Genomic DNA, 17,556 nt, shown 5'->3' on the forward strand with positions numbered 1-17,556 from the left:
CATGGTGCCCAACATTACCAATGCCTCATTCTTACTGTGCAGCCAGTGTCAAGTGCACCAAAGCATTCCCGGAGGCAGTGCTGATGGGAGTGAGGCATTTTGGAGGCTCAGAGTGAAGCCTGTCATAGAGACCAGAGCTGGCACCTGCCTTAGAAACTGGTACAAGCTTTGTTAGTTACACTTTGGATCTTTGTAATAACTGAGATTTTATAGAACAGAGTAACTCTCTGTTCATTTGGCTGATGCTGTTGGAAATAAGATTATGTCTTGCTTATTTAGAATAAGTTTCTGTTTATCTCTATGCCCCTAAAATTTTAGGATGTTACAAGCTCTAAAGAGCTAGAGGAAAACAGAGCTTAGACAGGAAAGACGTATATGTAGAAGTATACGTAAATTGTGATGTCCGCGCGTTGGCAGCCACATGGCACCAGGACCTGGGCCTGTTCCTGACAGCATCCCCTATCCATTCTTTACTGGTCACGCTTCAAGCACCCCAGCTGGCCTGCCTGGAAGCTAATGACTGACTTCAAGGGCTGGCTTCAGCATAAGCCAGTTCTTATGAACCACACGCAGTCCTTAAAGGTCATCGCTTCTTTGCGTGTGGGTGGGGAAAAGTATGCGTGTTGCGGACGGGCGTGCATTTGAAGTCTGAAGTTCACACTAGAAGTAAGCGGATGTGATGGGCTTGCTCTCTGTTTGGACAGGCTTTGAGACCAACTGGGTTTGCATGGAGGCCAAGCTGGAGAGTGTGTAATAACCGACGGCCTGTGGGCAGACAAGTATTTATCCAGGTTGCATTATCCAGACTGATTTGTTAAAGCTCCAGATCACATCATGACATTAAGAAAAATATTTGGTAGGGCGCCTGGGTGGCTCAGTGGGTTGGGCCTCTGCCTTCAGATCAGGTCACGATCTCAGGGTCCTGGGATCGAGCCCCGCGTCGGGCTCTCTGCTCTGCGGGAAGCCTGCTTCCTCCTCCTCTCTCTCTCTGCCTGCCTATCTGCCTACTTGTGGTCTCTGTCTGTCAAGTAAATAAATAAAACCTTTAAAAAAAAAAAAGAAAAGAAAAATATTTGGTAAGCATGAGACAAGTCTGGGAAAAAAGTGAATAAAAGTAGCCTGTCCTACACATACATACATGTAAATATACATATATCTGTACATACGTAAGATGCTTTGTATAAGGTTTTATGAATGTCTCACAGTATCATGCATTCTTTTTTTTTTTTTTTTTGCCATATTTGGAGAAGACCAGAGCATGTGACCATTCTGTGAGGAGGAACATTCTGGCACATTTACTTGACTGTGAATTCACATATATGTATCTTACAGACGTGATCTCCTCAATGCTACCAATGGCAGGCCCGTCATGAGGAACCAGGACAGAAGCTTCAAAATGGCAAGCAAGGGCATCCTTTCCTATTTTTCTCAAAGTGTGAAATACACCGGCTCATACACAGAGAAACGAGAAAGAGAGAGAATTATGGTGTCCACGTCTTCAGCAGCAACTGCGTCTGTCCCACTAGCTTGGCCTCCTCCTAGACTTCATGCCTGAGCTTATCATTCTGGAAATTCCCGTTTAAAGTCTCACTTAAAAATTTTCATTGAAATGTGCTTGTTTTTATTTTTTAAGTGGATGCTGAGACATGAGCTGGCCAGCCTGAGAACTGGAGACTTAAGGTCCAGGCCCAACTTCCACAGACTCACCCACAGCCATATTTTTTGCTCATCTGAGCCCCAATTTACTCATTCATAAAGCAGGACTAACATTTACCATTTCCTATTTTCTTTGCCTTAACACTGCTGGAATAATTGAAACAGCAAGTAGAAAACATTTTAAATACCCTCAAGAGAAGGATGACTAAGGAATTACAAATCCATGAAAAAAAAAAGAAAAGAAAAACAGTTGGGGCATCTGGGTGACTCAGTCAGGAGAGCATCTGACTCCTGATTTCTGCTCAGGTCATGATCTCTGTGTCGTGGGATCGAGCCCCATGTCAGGACCTGCACTCAGCACAGAGTCAGCTTGTCCCTCTCCCTGTGCTCCTCACCAGCCCCCTCCCCCCACCCCTGCTCATGCTTTCTCTCTCCCTCTCTTTCAAATAAATAAATATATAAAATCTTAAAAAAAGAGAGAGAGAGAGAGAAGAAATATTGAGTGCCTACTCTTCTATCCAAAGGAAGACTTAGCCACTTTTTGAAATTCCTGGAGCACCTGAAAGAGAAATTTTACACATCCCCAGAGGCCACCAGCTTCTGTGGAGACCCAGCCTCCCTTCCTTCATGACCGTGTATTTTCGGCGCCTCATTGGCTAGAGCACAGGGGAATGCGGGGGGTACAAGGTAAGGACAAGAAAAGGTGGCTGCTGTTCATAAGGAGGGAACGAAGACCTACTATGGATCTGATTTAAGGAATTATCTTTAAAAAAAAAAAAAAAGGAAATCTGTGTCTTTGGGTAATACAGGAAGGGGACAATGGGGACTCGTCAGTGTTTTATCTGTGAGCATTTTTCTGAAACAGTCAGATGCTCCACCAACTGAGCCACCCAGGCACCCTTCCGAAAAGCTTTTATAAGACAGGAGGAGAAGGCAGATAGAACACCACCTCTCATTACTTCACTTACTTGTTGTTGGTGAAAATGGCCTCACACCACAATTCCCTGACCCAAAACAAACAGCTGCCACGGGGCTTTGTGAATGTCCAGAGTACATCACTTCCGACATCTCTCCAAAGGAACCAAGATGTTGAAGTCCTGCCCAGAGCTTTCCCACTGAAAACACTGATCTGCATTTCGAACCCAGACCCAACTCTTCTGTTCTGTGGAAGGATGTTTCTTTTTAATCAGACTTTTGTGTTAACTTCCTGCTCTTGGAGTGATCTCAATCGGAACAGGCTGCCTCAGAGCCTGCCCAAGACAGAGCTGAGACACAGAGGGTCGTGGGATCTGAAAGGCAATCCAAAGGGGCAGGGAGAGGAAGGAGGGTCGGATGGAAGGAAGGAGGAGAGCCGGCCAAACTCACGCAGGACAGCATCACGTTGCTACACCATTTTACAGATTCTGAGAGGGGCTTTAACCTTTCTGCTCCCTGGCTGCCTACCTTCAGCGCCTCTTCCTTTCTGTATGGCCGCTCCCTTCTCTTAAGCAAACAAGGCAGATTACTGAGCACGCTCAGCACGTTACATGCCTTCCCTCCCATTAACCTTAAAATTGGTTTTTAAATGGCAAAAGCGTGCAATTAGCACGAGGTATGATAGGAATTCCTAAACAGAGTACAAATTTAAGTGCAGAAAAAAACCCACTATTTTATAAAAGAAGTGCATGCGAGTGTGCAATTTTAATTACATCATTATAGTGGATCCCCTGGACCAACATGGCAAGGTAAGGATGGCACTTGCAATGTGGGGAGCACACGGTGCACTTTCCAAATGCAGAGGGGTTGTGCGCACCTACGATGTACACCACACAGAAGCATCACCCACGGGTGGGTTCTGAGGAGCACACGGATCACTTCACATTAGAGAACAGGGTATCACTTACGCGAACAAATACACTCGGACATCAGTCTGTCTCTTCACTGGCTATCATAGGGTAATGGGCGTGTGTGGTCATTCCCGATCCAAAAATGTTTAAACCTCCTGTAATATCTTATATAACAGTTAATTTATGATTTTAGCACACTCTGTGCTGTGACAAAGTAGTTTCAATGTAATAAAGGACATTTCTGTGCGCCAAGCTGTAAAGAAATGATCACTTTGAAGTTGGAAACAGAGGTGATGCTTTTCTTCCACCGACAAAGCACGCAGAGAACTACCTGCACTATTTACCAGGAACACGATGTCCTATTTGTCCCTGACTTCCTTAATTCCCAGACCAAGTAAACCCATGATCCCCTCTTCACAGGCGGTCGGGGCCTCAGTGCAGCACCACCTTCCAGCCTCTGTGGACTCCGGCCCTCACACGGACATTTCTAAGCAAGATGCACCAACAGCCCCAACCCCTTCCAACATTTTCACTATCCCCCCTGATTCTGGATCTTCCCATCACAGTTCCAGCCCCCGAACACCAGGCCAGCTGACAGACATAATGGAGACAACTGTATGGGCGTTCCAGAACTCCTCCTTAGGCGTGTGGTCAAAGTAGATTCAAGGTTCTTCCACAAACTGCCATTAGCATATTGCTGGAACACCAGACACGGAGTCCCACCCCCACCCTTCTGTAGAGACCTTGTAACTCGCTGATCACACACTTTCAATGACACTGGTCAAAGAACAGTGAGGAAACTGGAAGTCAGACAGATGATATGAATAGCAACCAGGAAGATACAGAACATTTCATTACTGGGTCAAAGTGGATTAATATGTTGCTTTATTTAGGTTCTCGGTGAAACGGAAAACCACACAACCTTTAACTCCTGGCTTGCATTATAATGGGTCCCACTCTCCTTAGGGAGAGGCACCTGACCTCTCTTACCACAAATCTAATCTGCTTCTGATACAAAAGCGGGGACACGAGGTGAAAAACAAAAAGTCCTTAATCAAAGCAACACCTAAATCAGGCCGCACAAGAAAAACCTCAAGAACCAGACCTGGGCTGACCACACCAAAACTTAACACGTCACAGGCCCTCGCATAGAACCCAGTACCTTTCAAGCTGTAAATAAATATCTGTCCAAATGAAAACTTATAAAGGCTTTCCATTACTAAGTATTTCTCACCAACCCTATACAGGGTGTAGCCATCATAAAATAGGCTTGTTTTTGGAAGCTCGGTTACAAAAACATCCGTACCCCATGAGGAACCTCCTTCAAAGTGACCCTCGGAAGGCTAGAATCAGATCCAACCACCACCCTTCTTGAGAAGGTCCTCCTGAATTTGTTAGTGAATGACCGGCTAACTGTAGCCATAAGAAAGTACTTCTTGCTTTATACATTTCTTGCTTTATAATCACGCCTCTTTATTTGAAAAGCTAAGTCAGAATGACATGATGACATGCCTTATTCATTGGATTTTGCTTGGAATGACTTAATGCAATTATTTCAAATCAAATCTAGCATACCAAGTGAAGGTTCCCTACCACTAAGGTCATTCTAATGGATATCCTAAGCAAGTCGAGAATCCCAGACGCAGTTTAGGTGAGAGGACCTTGCTGGAGTCAGGGTAAGGGCTGCCTATATGGACTACCCTGAGTGGGCATCAAACCCAGAAGATTCTTGGGGCTTGACAATCAACCCCAACCATCTATGGTCATATTTCCTACAAGACCCCAGAGGTAATTCTTAAGTAGTTTTCCATTCTAGTACCAGATCACTTTAGTATAAATTTGGCTGGGTGTCTCCATTTCTTTGAAACAAAGAGTCAGGAAAATCCATTTTTAATTTTTCTGAAGAGGATTTAAGGAAACCTCTTTCATGAAACTTACACGACCCCAGCATCCTAGCTGAGCATATGTAAATTAAATGAAATGTCATGACATTAAGTGCTTTTAACGAAGAGGGGAATACTTACGCCATGATACCTGAGAGGTGAAACATTTCAGCCGTTATATAGGACAAATAACTGTACAGAAAGACAAAGAGTGGCTCAATCACTCGGATGTTATGCGTGAACCGAGTAGTAAACGCCGCTATAAATCCCAGGAAGATGCCAATTAACACCCCACCAATTCCCACAACGAAGAAGTTTGCAATTCCAGCAAACACGTCAATGGTCTCAATGGTTTTCATCTGGCAAAAGGACTTGAACAAGTTGTACAGGACCTGTGGGAGAAAGAGAACACATGGTCAAGACTCCTTCCGACGTCCCCGTTTTCACTGAGGCCACAGAAAAATCCACCCATCCTCCTAACAAGGACATTTCTTCTGTGCTCCCCAAGTTGATGGCCAGTGGCAAAACTGTATTGCCCCATCTCATGTTTTAATAGGATATTGAATAATTTTGAACAAAAAACTAGATAAATGTGTGTTGTCTGGAAAGCTAGTTCTGAAAGTGAGGGAGAGGAGACGGCACAATTACGACACCACTCACTCCTAAAATACCATTTTTAAGATATCATCTAAAAGACAATCTCGAAAGACTTGGCTGTCATCCGACAGGCCCTGCTTGTGTTAGTGATGCTGCGGAAGGAACAGGTCGCAGAGAAAGACGGTCAGTGCTGCTGTGAAGTCAGTTACTTTGTGAGCTGTCTGGTGGGGTCATAACACAGAAGGGGCCCCAGCCATCAGTGCAGGTAGCCCACATGAAGCTATCTTTCTCCCAGGGTGCTGAAGTCCTCTCTCCTCACCCCACCCACATACATCTGCTATAACATGAGACCCGAAGGAACTTTTTTTTTTTCTTTTTTCTTAAAGATTTTTATTTATTTATTTGACAGACAGAGATCACAAGCAGGCAGAGAGGCAGGCAGAGAGAGAGGAAGGGAAGCAGGCTTCCCGCTGAGCAGAGAGCCCGATGCAGGGCTTGATCCCAGGACCCTGGGACCATGACCCGAGCCGAAGGCAGAGGCTTTAACCCACTGAGCCACCCAGGTGCCCCCCGAAGGAACTTTCTTAAACAAAGATGCAGCCACCTGTGTTGTGTGTGTGTGTGTGTATAAGTGCTATAATTTCATACATTTTGTGTCCCTCTTCTAAAGGAATGAGCCCACACAGCTGCTTGGCTTCTGAAGCAGCCACACAGTCATCACATAGTCTTAGTTTGTAAGCTTCAAAAATGCTCGGCCCTTCACGTCTGCTGGGAATCTGCTCGCAAATGTGTTTCCAAGGACCCCACTGAGACAGGAAGTGATGGCTGGGACCCTACCACATTTTTTGCAAAGCCAGCAAGGAAAATAGGACTCCAGCAGGCGCCCCGCTTCTTCTCACTGGGTTACTGACAGCCAGACTATCCAGGAAAGCTGGCTGTCAGGACACTGGGGTGAAGGCCTCTGACGGTACAGGCCATGCTAGGCCCTTATTTGGTCTCTGAGAAACTAAAATTGAACCCTTTGTCCAGGGTCACACAAAATATCAGATGTGATAGAAGAATCCTGGTCTCCTGACGTTCCAGGTACATTTTTCAAGGTTTACGCATGGGAGAACGAGTCAGGTTCCGAGCCTGCTAGCCAGAGTGGGATTTGGCAAAGTTGGTTCTGTTCTTTGCCTCCCTGAAGGCCCATCAGAGCCCACCACATTGGCAGGTTTTATGTCATTTTCCCCCTCTTTTCTGCTGGATCATAAACTCCTCGTGGTCAAGGGTCATTCCTTATTATGACTAGCTTTTTCCATGCTGCCTGGGAGATGACAGCACAGATCTGCTGCTTTTGAAGAAAGTGGTGGATTGGGACTTAGAAATAAATGAGCTTTTCTTTTCTCATCATCATCAGTATGACATTCAAAAGCAGTTGGTATTGTAGCACCAGGAAATGACTTGAGTAAGAAGGAACAAAAAGAGCAACTCCTTCTCCTGAGGATTTAAAAACATTGAGAGGATCATCATTTGCCAGAAAAGAAAGGGACTTCAAGTAGCAGCCGCTTCCCACTTCCAACCAGAGGCATGCTGCCGGCGGGATTCCGTCCGCATCAACACACTGTGGTCATTTCCGGAGATGGGATCAGAGATGGGCTATATATACCTCTTGTCTCCAAACAGCCAAGGACGAAGAGGGACGGCTGCCTGCTGCCAGAAGAGAGAGGCAGGCTTCCCCACCAGCCATCTCTGCAGAGACAGCCTCCCTCCCCCCAGGCCACTTGGTCACTGCAGTTCTGTCCCCGGACTCCCAGGCTTCTGCCCTCCCTGACTCCCGCCCACACCAGCAAATCTCAGCTCACCGTTGCTCGATTGCCCCCTCCAGCCAACACGAGACTCACTTCCTTTAAATACTGCCATTCCATTTGTCACTCTCAAGTTTAAAATCCTTGACTTTGGGAAGGCTTAATACACCTGCTGTTGTTGTTGTTGTTGTTTTGGGGTTTTGTTTTGTTTTGTTTCTTTTATTTTTACTGCTTTCCAATACCCTTCAGTCTGGGAGAGGGTCTCATCCCGGCTCCACAAAACCTGATACCATCACTCACCACTGCCCCTGCTTTCCCTCTTGCGGTTTCTCTTGGCAGGAACCCAGCCCCTACGCCCTGGGAAACTCTATTCATCTTCCAGGGCCCAGCTGAAGCCACCATTCCTCTCAAGAGCCTTCCTGAACTCCTACAGCCCCACAGATCACCTTCACCTCTGCCCTCCTGCAACAAAGATGATCTCCTAATCTAGTCAGGCTTCTGGGACAGGCCATCTTCCACAGTGGGCACTGGTGTGGATCTACCCCAGCAAAATTAGAGACTCCTCATCCACAGGACCCAGATCTCCTCCTCCTCCTCCCTCCCCACCCCACCAAGAACATTTATGAGGACTCCAAAGGTGGCTCAGGCCTGGGTCCCTAAGTTCCCACTGACATGCAGTCATAGTTTTTCCAAAGGCATCTTCTGGCAACCCAGTCCATCAAATTGATCAAAGGGACATGCCAGTTTCGACAGCTCTCCAGGTTTTGCACAGAACAGAGATGAGTCACAGGCGCTGTACCTTCAGCACATGGGGCAGGAGCTCTAGTTCAATCATTCTACTGCCTCAGAAGCCAGGGAAATGTTACGGGGCAATGGCTTAGGTAGAGACGTTGCCTTGACAACCAGAAGGCTTTCCGTACCCTCCCACCTGCTTTATACTGAACCTGATACCCAGTGATCAGCACAAGATAAAATTCTTTCAGTTACCACTGGCTATAACCCATTTAGCTCATTCCTCTTAAATACTTTAATTGCATCGCAAGGGAATCTATGTAGGAAAGTGCTTCTGGAGTTAGAATTTATATATGTATAGGCATATGCATAGGTACTAGGCATGTTGGCTACAATTATGTCTCTAGCTGGTCTGCTGGTCTACCGGTTCTTTGTCAGAAAAGCTCTGTTCCAGAAAAAATAGTTTTCAGGTCATCCTTTTTTTTTTTAAATATGAAATACAAGAAACATTTTTGCCTAAGGAATTTAAAATATATTCTGCAATTTGCAAGAGCAAAAATGAGTACCAAGTGGTTACTGTTTACCTTCCAGCTTCCTGAAGTTAAATTCCAGCGCACAGCACCTAATGCCTGGGCCATAAATCCCACCCCTAGCCTGGTTCCAAAGAACCAGCTCTCTCTAACCAAGCCTCCTTATGGCAGATTGAGGAAATTCTTTAAATGTTCTTGAAAAATGCATTCAATTATTCAATGTTTGCATTATTAATGTGTTCTGGAAATGATGTCGGAAATTACCATATGAACATAAGTCATTTGATTCTGGACTACTGCAGAGGGGCAGGACTGATCTTGTTAAGTGAGAACCTGAGTGATTTTGCCTAATATTTAAGCTAAGGGAAAGCACAAAAATCCCATTTAAAAATCTGACCTTTGTTCCTTCAGCTCTCATTTCTCCAATCGATTCCAATCTACTGTAACCTTGGACAACGGCACTGTTGGACCATCATTTATATAGCGTCAATTTCTCTTTGCACGGAAACATTTTCATGGTAGGTTTTCTCCCCTTAACTTTGCTAGCTGCACATTGAATCTATCATGATTTGGGGACAGAATTCATTACACAGACCTATAATTTTACTCATACTCCAGACTACGTTTTTAACATGAATCTTTTCTGTTTAATCTTCACTCTTCCAGTTGTGACCCCTAGTAACTCATCATTTTCACTGTGAGCAGCAGGGTGCATACTTTTCATGATGAGTTCCTTAATCCGTGGGTTCCTTAAATCTCTCCTACAGATAAGACTAAACATCAAAGAATCATCCATAAAGCATCTCCACCTCTGTACTCTGAGAGTACCTGACAAGGGAGGCAAAATGATCATTTTTTACAATGTCATTCTAATTATTCCTAACACCTGACCCGTTCAGCCCACTATTCAGCCAATTCAAGGAATATCATACCCGGTGGCCTTTTCTTCAGTGTTAGGAAGGCAAAACCCCTGGGCTTGCCCTGCTATCTTATGGGTGTGGCTTTAAGGGTCCACAGGCTCTGAGCCCAGGGTATCTAACTCGAGGAAGGCTCATTCACGGAAAACTGTTAGTCATTGACTTATAGGCTTTGGCCTTGTAACAAGGGATTCCACATCTAAAGAGCAGCCATGCCCTTTCTCTGTCCTTGTCTTCCTTCCTGCATTGGAATGGCGCTCTCAATCTGGCCCACTGCCTTCTCTGGGTCAGGCCTCCCTCTCTGTCCATAAAATCACACTTGACGGGTTGAGGCCTCTTGACAGGAAGCACCGGATGTGACCCTGGAAAGCCTGGGGCCTTCACGCAGTTTGAACAGGGATCTAGCCAGACTCTTGGCTCAGACCTGAGTCTTGACGAACTCCAAGAATGGACATGGAGGTGTCTGAATAAGAAATTCTTTAAGAGAAGAGAAAGCAGTGTAAAGGCAGGGAATGTCACTCTAAAACTGAACTGGCTTGGCTGGACGGCCCTAGAAGAAGTGTGCCAGGGTGTCATTATTTCTTTATAAAGTTTCCTGAACATGAAGGAAATCCAAGAAAACCTCATGAAAATATCCTCGATCTACCTCAACAGGGGTATCATGTATATAGCAAACATAAGTCACAGTAAAATGTTGAAGCCTCTGGGAATTAGGATAAAGTATAAAATGTCTTCATTGCTGTGGTACTTTCCCAGTTAAAATTTAATATTGGTAAGTTAATGACTAATCACCATTAGTGAATAATGGAATAAATGAAATGTATTTTGTTACTTGAGTGAGGGACCTTAGCTGCCTCAAAACAACTATCTTAGCAGCTATTCTAAAAAATGGGATTTCCTTATCAATAAATTACTTTCTACATAGTAATGTCCACATGGAGCTAAGGGACACCCTTCAAAATGATATTTTATTTTGTTTATAAGCTAACGGGGAGTGATGTTGGTTTCTTCGCTGACTTTTAAATGAATCAGGAATCATATTTTAATAGGAGGAACAAACGAAGGGGGTAATATAAATTAGTTAAGTTACTTAATTTTTCTCTGCCTCAACTTTCTTACCTACCAAATGGGAAAAATAATGACCAGGTAGGTGGTCACAAAGACCCAAGAACACAGGAGGCCCTCACAAGAGGTTAATGGCGGCTAACACAATAAAACAGCATCACTGGGGCCCCCTCATGGGTTTAGCTATACGGGGTCACCGGAGTGTCTTTCACTGGGAGAGGACTATTTTGTAGGCTTGTGTGGGGGTGGGAAGGCTTCCTCACGACTTCCCTACACTTTGCCTGAGCTCAGAAAATGGGCTGGAGGTAAATTCTGCTCACATGAAGATCAAAACAGCCTCTGACTCTAATTATGTGTTAATTAGTGAGAATTAAAAATAAACTAGCATTTTCTGAACAAATACCCACTCACGGGAAAGCGGTGGGGATCAGAAATAAGCTGGCTGAGCAGTGACAGCAAGTAAGAGTGTAATGAAAAACTGGCCTGAAATCATAAAGGAATTAATAAACCATCCCCGACACAGAATGGCATGTGGCGGGCATCGTCATTTCGCTTCTGTTCTGCATGTTCACTCCCGACAGCATCACATCTCACTAAGAACTCTGAAGGACCTGAAGTCCTTGAATTCTGATCAAAGACCGTCATTTTCAAAATGCCAACTTAGAAATCCTCAGATAGAAAAGGTCACCATCACTTTCATGGTCCTCTGACACCAGCAGGACCTTGCAAGCAGGGACCAGCTACACAGTCTGTGCAACCTCGTGCAACACGAAAGTGAGGGGCCCATTATACAATAATCAATCAAAAATAATCAATAAAAAACATTTTACAAAGCACTTCAAGATGGCAGTGACAGAGCCTTAAACCAAGTGAGGTGTCCATCTAAGCGCAGGGCTGTGTGACTGTGCAAGCGTGGTTGGTGCCTGTGGTTCTCCCCTCTGCTGTCACTGTCAGAAAGCTGATGCAGAGCGGGGGTGGCCGGTGGTGTTGGGGGGGATGCAGCGTGAACCTATTACTCACCACTGTCACTGCATCATTCAGCAAGGACTCTCCAAAGACCAGGATGTAGAGCTGCTCATTGACGTGAATGTTCTCGAAGACGGCAAGCACAGCCACCGGGTCCACGGCTGAGATCAAGCTGCCAAAAAGTAGATTCTGGAGCAGAGTGATGTCACTCAGGCCAAAGGCTTCAATTTGGCAGATACCATACAAAGACACCCCAATGCCAATGGAATTCCAAAGGGTTCCTACCACAGCATACCAGAAAATGGTGCCAATGTTCTCAAAGAAGGGGCGAGTGGGCATGAAATAGCCCGCGTCGAGCACGATGGGGGGGAGCAGATACAAGAAAAACACATCAGTCTTCATGGCAGGGGGGGACTTTTCATCAACCCCAAAAATAATCCCTCCTAGCAGCAGGCCAACCATTATAAGGAGGCAGCTCTCAGGCACTATTGTGGGCAACTTGTGATACAGATGGAAACCTGTGAAGGAAAAAATAAAGACAAAGCATTGGGGGTGTGCAAGAATTAGGGCAAAGATAAACTGGTTCTCTTTGCCAGAACCAATAGATTCTATTCCAAAAACTCCCAGGTCAGTATAACTGGCTACAGAGTATGGCGTAAAAGTCAGATGATCTTAAAACTATTCAGGAAGCACGGGCAGGCACGAGTGCAACTTTACATCAGGAGCTCAATGATACGGGTACACCATACTTACACAGCACAGCTGTTGTCTACCTCCAATGAAGTTTTCTTAAATAAAACCACACAATTTCATATTTGAGGCAGTTTTGTGATCTCCAACACATTTTCAAAGGTGACATCTCATTTCATCCTCATAAAAACTTTAAGGAAGGCAGGGAAGTTGTTTCTATCTTTTTAAATTTATTGATCTAAATGGAAACCGGGGCTCAAGGAGATATAGGGTCTTGCCAAGGCCGGGGGATCACACCCCAACTTTCGGGTTACCACTGTCCCCTCTGGGATCGAACAGAGTTTGCAACTTATTTAATATTTTTATTTTCAGGGGTAGCCTGGGTGGCTCAGTGGGTTAAGCTTCTGACTCTTGATCTCGGCTCAGGTCATGATTTCAGGATCATGAGATTGAGCCCCACGTCAGGCTCAGCGCTCAGCACTCAGCGAGGAGTCTGCTTGAGATTCTTTCTCTCCCCCTCCTTTTGTACCCCCACACACACCCAATGCATGTGCTTGCTCTCTCTCAAATAAATAAGTCTTTTTTTCAATTTCAGGCTAGTGTACTTGGAATGCTAAGTATGTTTCATTTTTCAGAGGTCCGCTCCTTCAGAAACAACCAACTCAATCATTCAAAGGCACTTCTGGTAATTACTACTTAAGAGATGTAAACCACCATGATCTCCAGTCTCAGAGTTTCTAATCAAGGCAAAGGAGCTGATGTTTATGACCTACTCTAATATAAGACACTGTGTGATCAGGTCCCCGACCAGCTCTAGGGGTTAGAGAAGGAGGAAATCGGCAAGGACATCAGGGAGGAAGAGCATCTGGCAGGGATTCCTGAAAGGACAGACATTAAATACAAAGAGAAGGGGATGACTGGGTGGCTCAGTTGGTTAAGCCACTGCCTTCGGCTCAGGTCATGATCCCAGGGTCCTGGGATCGAGTCCCGCATCGGGCTCCCTGCTGAGCAGGGAGCCTGCTTCTCTCTCTGCCTCTTCCTGCTTGTGTGCACGCTCTCTCTCTCTCTCTCTGACAAATAAATAAATAAATAAAATCTTCTAAAAATAAATAAATACATACATACATATAATAGAGAAGGCATGAAGAGCCTCCGAGGAAGTAAAGAGATGGAGGAAAACACCCATCTCCTAATTCATGGTGGAGCCAAGCATGGCTTTAATACAATGACCATGTTGGCGGGGGGGGGGGGGAGGTGGCTGGAAGCAGGGGGAAAGGAGCAGAATGTGGGGTGTACCAGCACATGTGGCAACCTGAGGAGCAACTTCACACAGGAAGGTCACCTAACAGGGCTTACGTGAGGATAGCCCTTATTTACAAGACAACAGCCAGCCATCCTGAAGGCACCTCACACAGTTCAGAATTAAAGCAGCAAATGGAAGTTATCTGAATTATAGGAGCAAGATACTACAATGAGAGAATGAGTCTTAGCAGCTTAGTATCACAGCAAGTTTAATAAACCAACCCTTAAAACTCTACACACCGTACTAAAGACATGGCATGGCACAGCTTGTGAAAAACAACAAAAAAGTGATCATGCTAATTTGAAGAGATTTCGAGAATTTCTAATTAATAACGTGAACACCTTTACATGGGGATTCAAATCATCCCACCCACTCTGATCAAGTTTTTATTCGTATTCTCGGAGGCTCCAATCACTGTTGGGGAATAAATGTATTCAACCGGTTCAGCCACCCTTCACCCATGACCTCTGCCCTGCTGACCTCTGTGCTGAACAGAGAAGTTGAAGAACATCCCCTGAGAACCTCACCTTCGTAACTTCTCTTCACACTGAGTCCTGCTTCTCTGGGCAACATTCCCTGAGTATTAAGGATGGGCCTGCCCCTAACAGCCCCCTTGAGTCTAAGTGAAATCAGCTCCTTTCAAGAGCATAGGGCAGTAAGACCCAACCTGAAGACGCTGTGTGTGCCATGGGCCTTGTTGGATGCTATATGATGACTGTCCCCGGCCTCAGACCCAATGCCCCCCACGTTGCTTGTGACCATGGGGACGTTACAACCAGGCCTGGGCCCTGTTTGCTCACTTGCAAAATGGGGACACACTGACGTATATCAAGGACTGTAACCATAATGAGGCACCACTATACCTGGGACATCACGAATGCCCCCCATTTTGGTTCCCCCCCTTCCACATGAGAACACAAGAGGAAAGAGTTCTTTTTTAAGATTTTATTTACCTTTTTGACAGAGAAAGAGAGAGAGCACAAACAGGGGGACCAGAAGGAAAGGGAAGCAGGCTTCCCACTGAGCAGGGAGCCCTGATGCGGGGCTCGATCCCAGGACCCAGGGATCATGACCCAAGTCAAAGGCAGACACTCAATCAACTGAGTCACCCAGGTGCCCCAAGGAAACAGTTCTAAAGAAATGCACAGAAGCAAGGAACAGGTTCCTCTGCAGACAGACTAGAGAGTGAGCAAGGCTGACTGGTGTCACTCAGGCCACTCTGGTGGCTCCCACTTCTCTGCATGGCCTCTCGCTTTCCTTGACTTGCCACACAGACCCAGGTACCCAGGGCTTTCTCACATGGGATATGGTCTCCTGTCACTGGGCTTCAAGGAGGTTCTTATCCTAAGGACGGAGGGTTGGAAACACGGTCAATGGGAGAAAAGCAGAAACAGACATGCAGGATGGCCTGAGACAAAAGGGCCACTGGGACAGGTGCTGGGGGACAAGGAGGGGGACCTCTGGGCCCTGAAGGGATACTTTGTAACATAAACACTAGTTGGAACAGTAACATATAAATTAGCAGCAGATACCAGAAAAGAACAGCAACAAACCAGCAGTTGCTATTTAACAAGATCCTGTGTTTACATTTTGAAAACCCTCCTTTCGGGGCACCTGGGTGGCTCAGTGGGTTAAGCCTCTGCCTTCGGCTCAGGTCATGATCTTAGGGTCCTGGGATCAAGCCCCGCATCATCAGGCTCTCTGCTCAGCGGGGAGCCTGCTTCCTCCTCTCTCTCTGCCTACTTGTGATCTCTGTCTGTCAAATAAATAAATAAAATCTTTAAAAAAAAAAAAAAAAAGAAAACGCTCCTTTCTTTTAGGAAAGCTCAGGTCCCCCCAAATTGGCCCGAGTGACCTTTTGCTTGAAACTGGAAGGTAGTTACTGGATCTGCCCAGTTATTCCAGCAATAAAGAGGGATTAAAGGAAGGGTGGTCAACTAAGATCTTAGTTCTATGATTTCTGGTGAACATAAAGCGGAGAAATCAAATCTTATAATACACTCTCTGCGGGCTGGAAGGTTTGGTGTGTAAGCATGTAGGGTGTACGGATGACGAGAGTCAAATGTAGCAGGAAAACAAAACCAAAGTCTTCTTAAATTTCTTCGTTCCCAGAGTAAAACAAAGGAATCAACATTTGCAAACGTGCATTCACTTACAGCTCTCCCCAACCCGGACTCTTCCTTGGGTAAATGAACTTGAATAGACAGAATTTGCTCTCCAGGGTCATTATCTCATCAAATGTTATGGAGAAATAGATGGGTTATCAGGAAAAACAAGATGAACTTTTTCACGGTTTTTACAAGGCAGAACGTGAGCTACCACAAGTACAATCTACTGCTCAGTCCGGGGGTCAGCTAACTATTTTCTATCAAGAGCCCCATAGTAAATATTTCCAGTTCATAGGCCAGATTTTACTCAGCTGTCATAGTACAAAAGGAGCCAGAGACAATACCTAAGTGTAAGAGCGGCTATGTCCTAATAAAACTTTATGTGTGGTCATGGAAATGAGAATTTCCTACTAGTTTACATGTCACAAAATATCATTCTTCTTTTGATTTTAACAGCTTAAAATTATAACAGCCATTTTTTACCCCCACACCGTACAAAACGGGGGTTGGGGGGTATCTTTGGCCCCTAAGCTGTGGGTTATCTCCCCGTTTTAGTGTCTTCTTTGTATTTCCTGCTAAGTTTTACTTAGTAGTATTTGGGGCATTGTACTTGTGTCATTCACTTTTTATTACTAGCACATAAAAGTCTGCGAGGATGAGTACTTTAAAGTTTGTTTTATTTTAGGGGTGCATTGGTGGCTCAGTAGTTAAGCAATCCAGGGTCCTAGGATCAAGGCCTGTATTGGACTCCCTGCTCAGCCGGGAGTCTGCTTCTCCCTCTGCCAATCCCCCTGCTTGTGTTCCCTCTCTTGCTGTCTCTCTCTGTTGGATACATAATGAAATCTTTTTTTAAAAAAGTTTATTTTATTTAAATTACTGTAGAAATTCACTTAGTGAGAAGGGGCACAGGATTAGGGTTCCGTACAAATGACACCATTAAGACAAACCTCTTAGACTGAATCTATTTTAATTTCTTTTTGCATACAAGTGTTGAAACAAACTGAACTGAAAAGCTAAAGATCTCTGTGTAGCTGAGTACAAAGCAATTGATTCACTCTAATTTTTCATTATACTTAAAATAATCTATTTGTCAAATGCTGGGAAGAGAAGGCAGGAAGCTTCCAGATAGCAGGATCCACAAAAGGGCAACAATGTAAGAATCTGAATCACAGAGAACCACAACCACCATCAACGATAACAAGAAACCATACAAAGTTTCAAAAATTATATACAGTTCTAATGAACAAGTGACACCACCAGGGGGAAAAGGGGAAATAGGCAAGGCACTAAGAAAGCCCTCTGGAGAGACACAGCACAGCCTCCAGGTGCAGACAAACACAAACCGTCCAATTAATGTTCCGTATTTTATGAGAGCTTAAAGAAAAAATAATGACGTTTATTAGATCCACCAATATTTTCCAAACCCGGGTTGAATACCCTGGGAAACAAAGGCAGCAGAGGCAGCCTGACTCAGAACTAGTTTCCCAGGCTGCTCC

At 45.0% G+C, this 17,556-nt stretch overlaps 1 protein-coding gene across 1 annotated transcript in view; it reads right to left on the minus strand.

The window, feature by feature from the left end:
* SLC9A2 (solute carrier family 9 member A2) overlaps window positions 1-17,556 on the minus strand; it is a 98,575-nt gene that overhangs the window by 48,897 nt on the left and 32,122 nt on the right. Inside the window, exons 2-3 of the mRNA XM_080813993.1 lie at window positions 12,014-12,477; window positions 5,507-5,757 (exon numbers count right to left, since the gene is read on the minus strand). Coding sequence (XP_080670119.1) covers window positions 5,507-5,757; window positions 12,014-12,477 — 715 coding nt within the window. The remainder of the gene's footprint in view (window positions 1-5,506; window positions 5,758-12,013; window positions 12,478-17,556) is intronic.

This window comes from Martes martes (assembly GCF_963455335.1).
Source record: "Martes martes genome assembly, chromosome: 9".
In the NCBI taxonomy this organism is placed as follows: Eukaryota; Metazoa; Chordata; class Mammalia; order Carnivora; family Mustelidae; genus Martes; species Martes martes.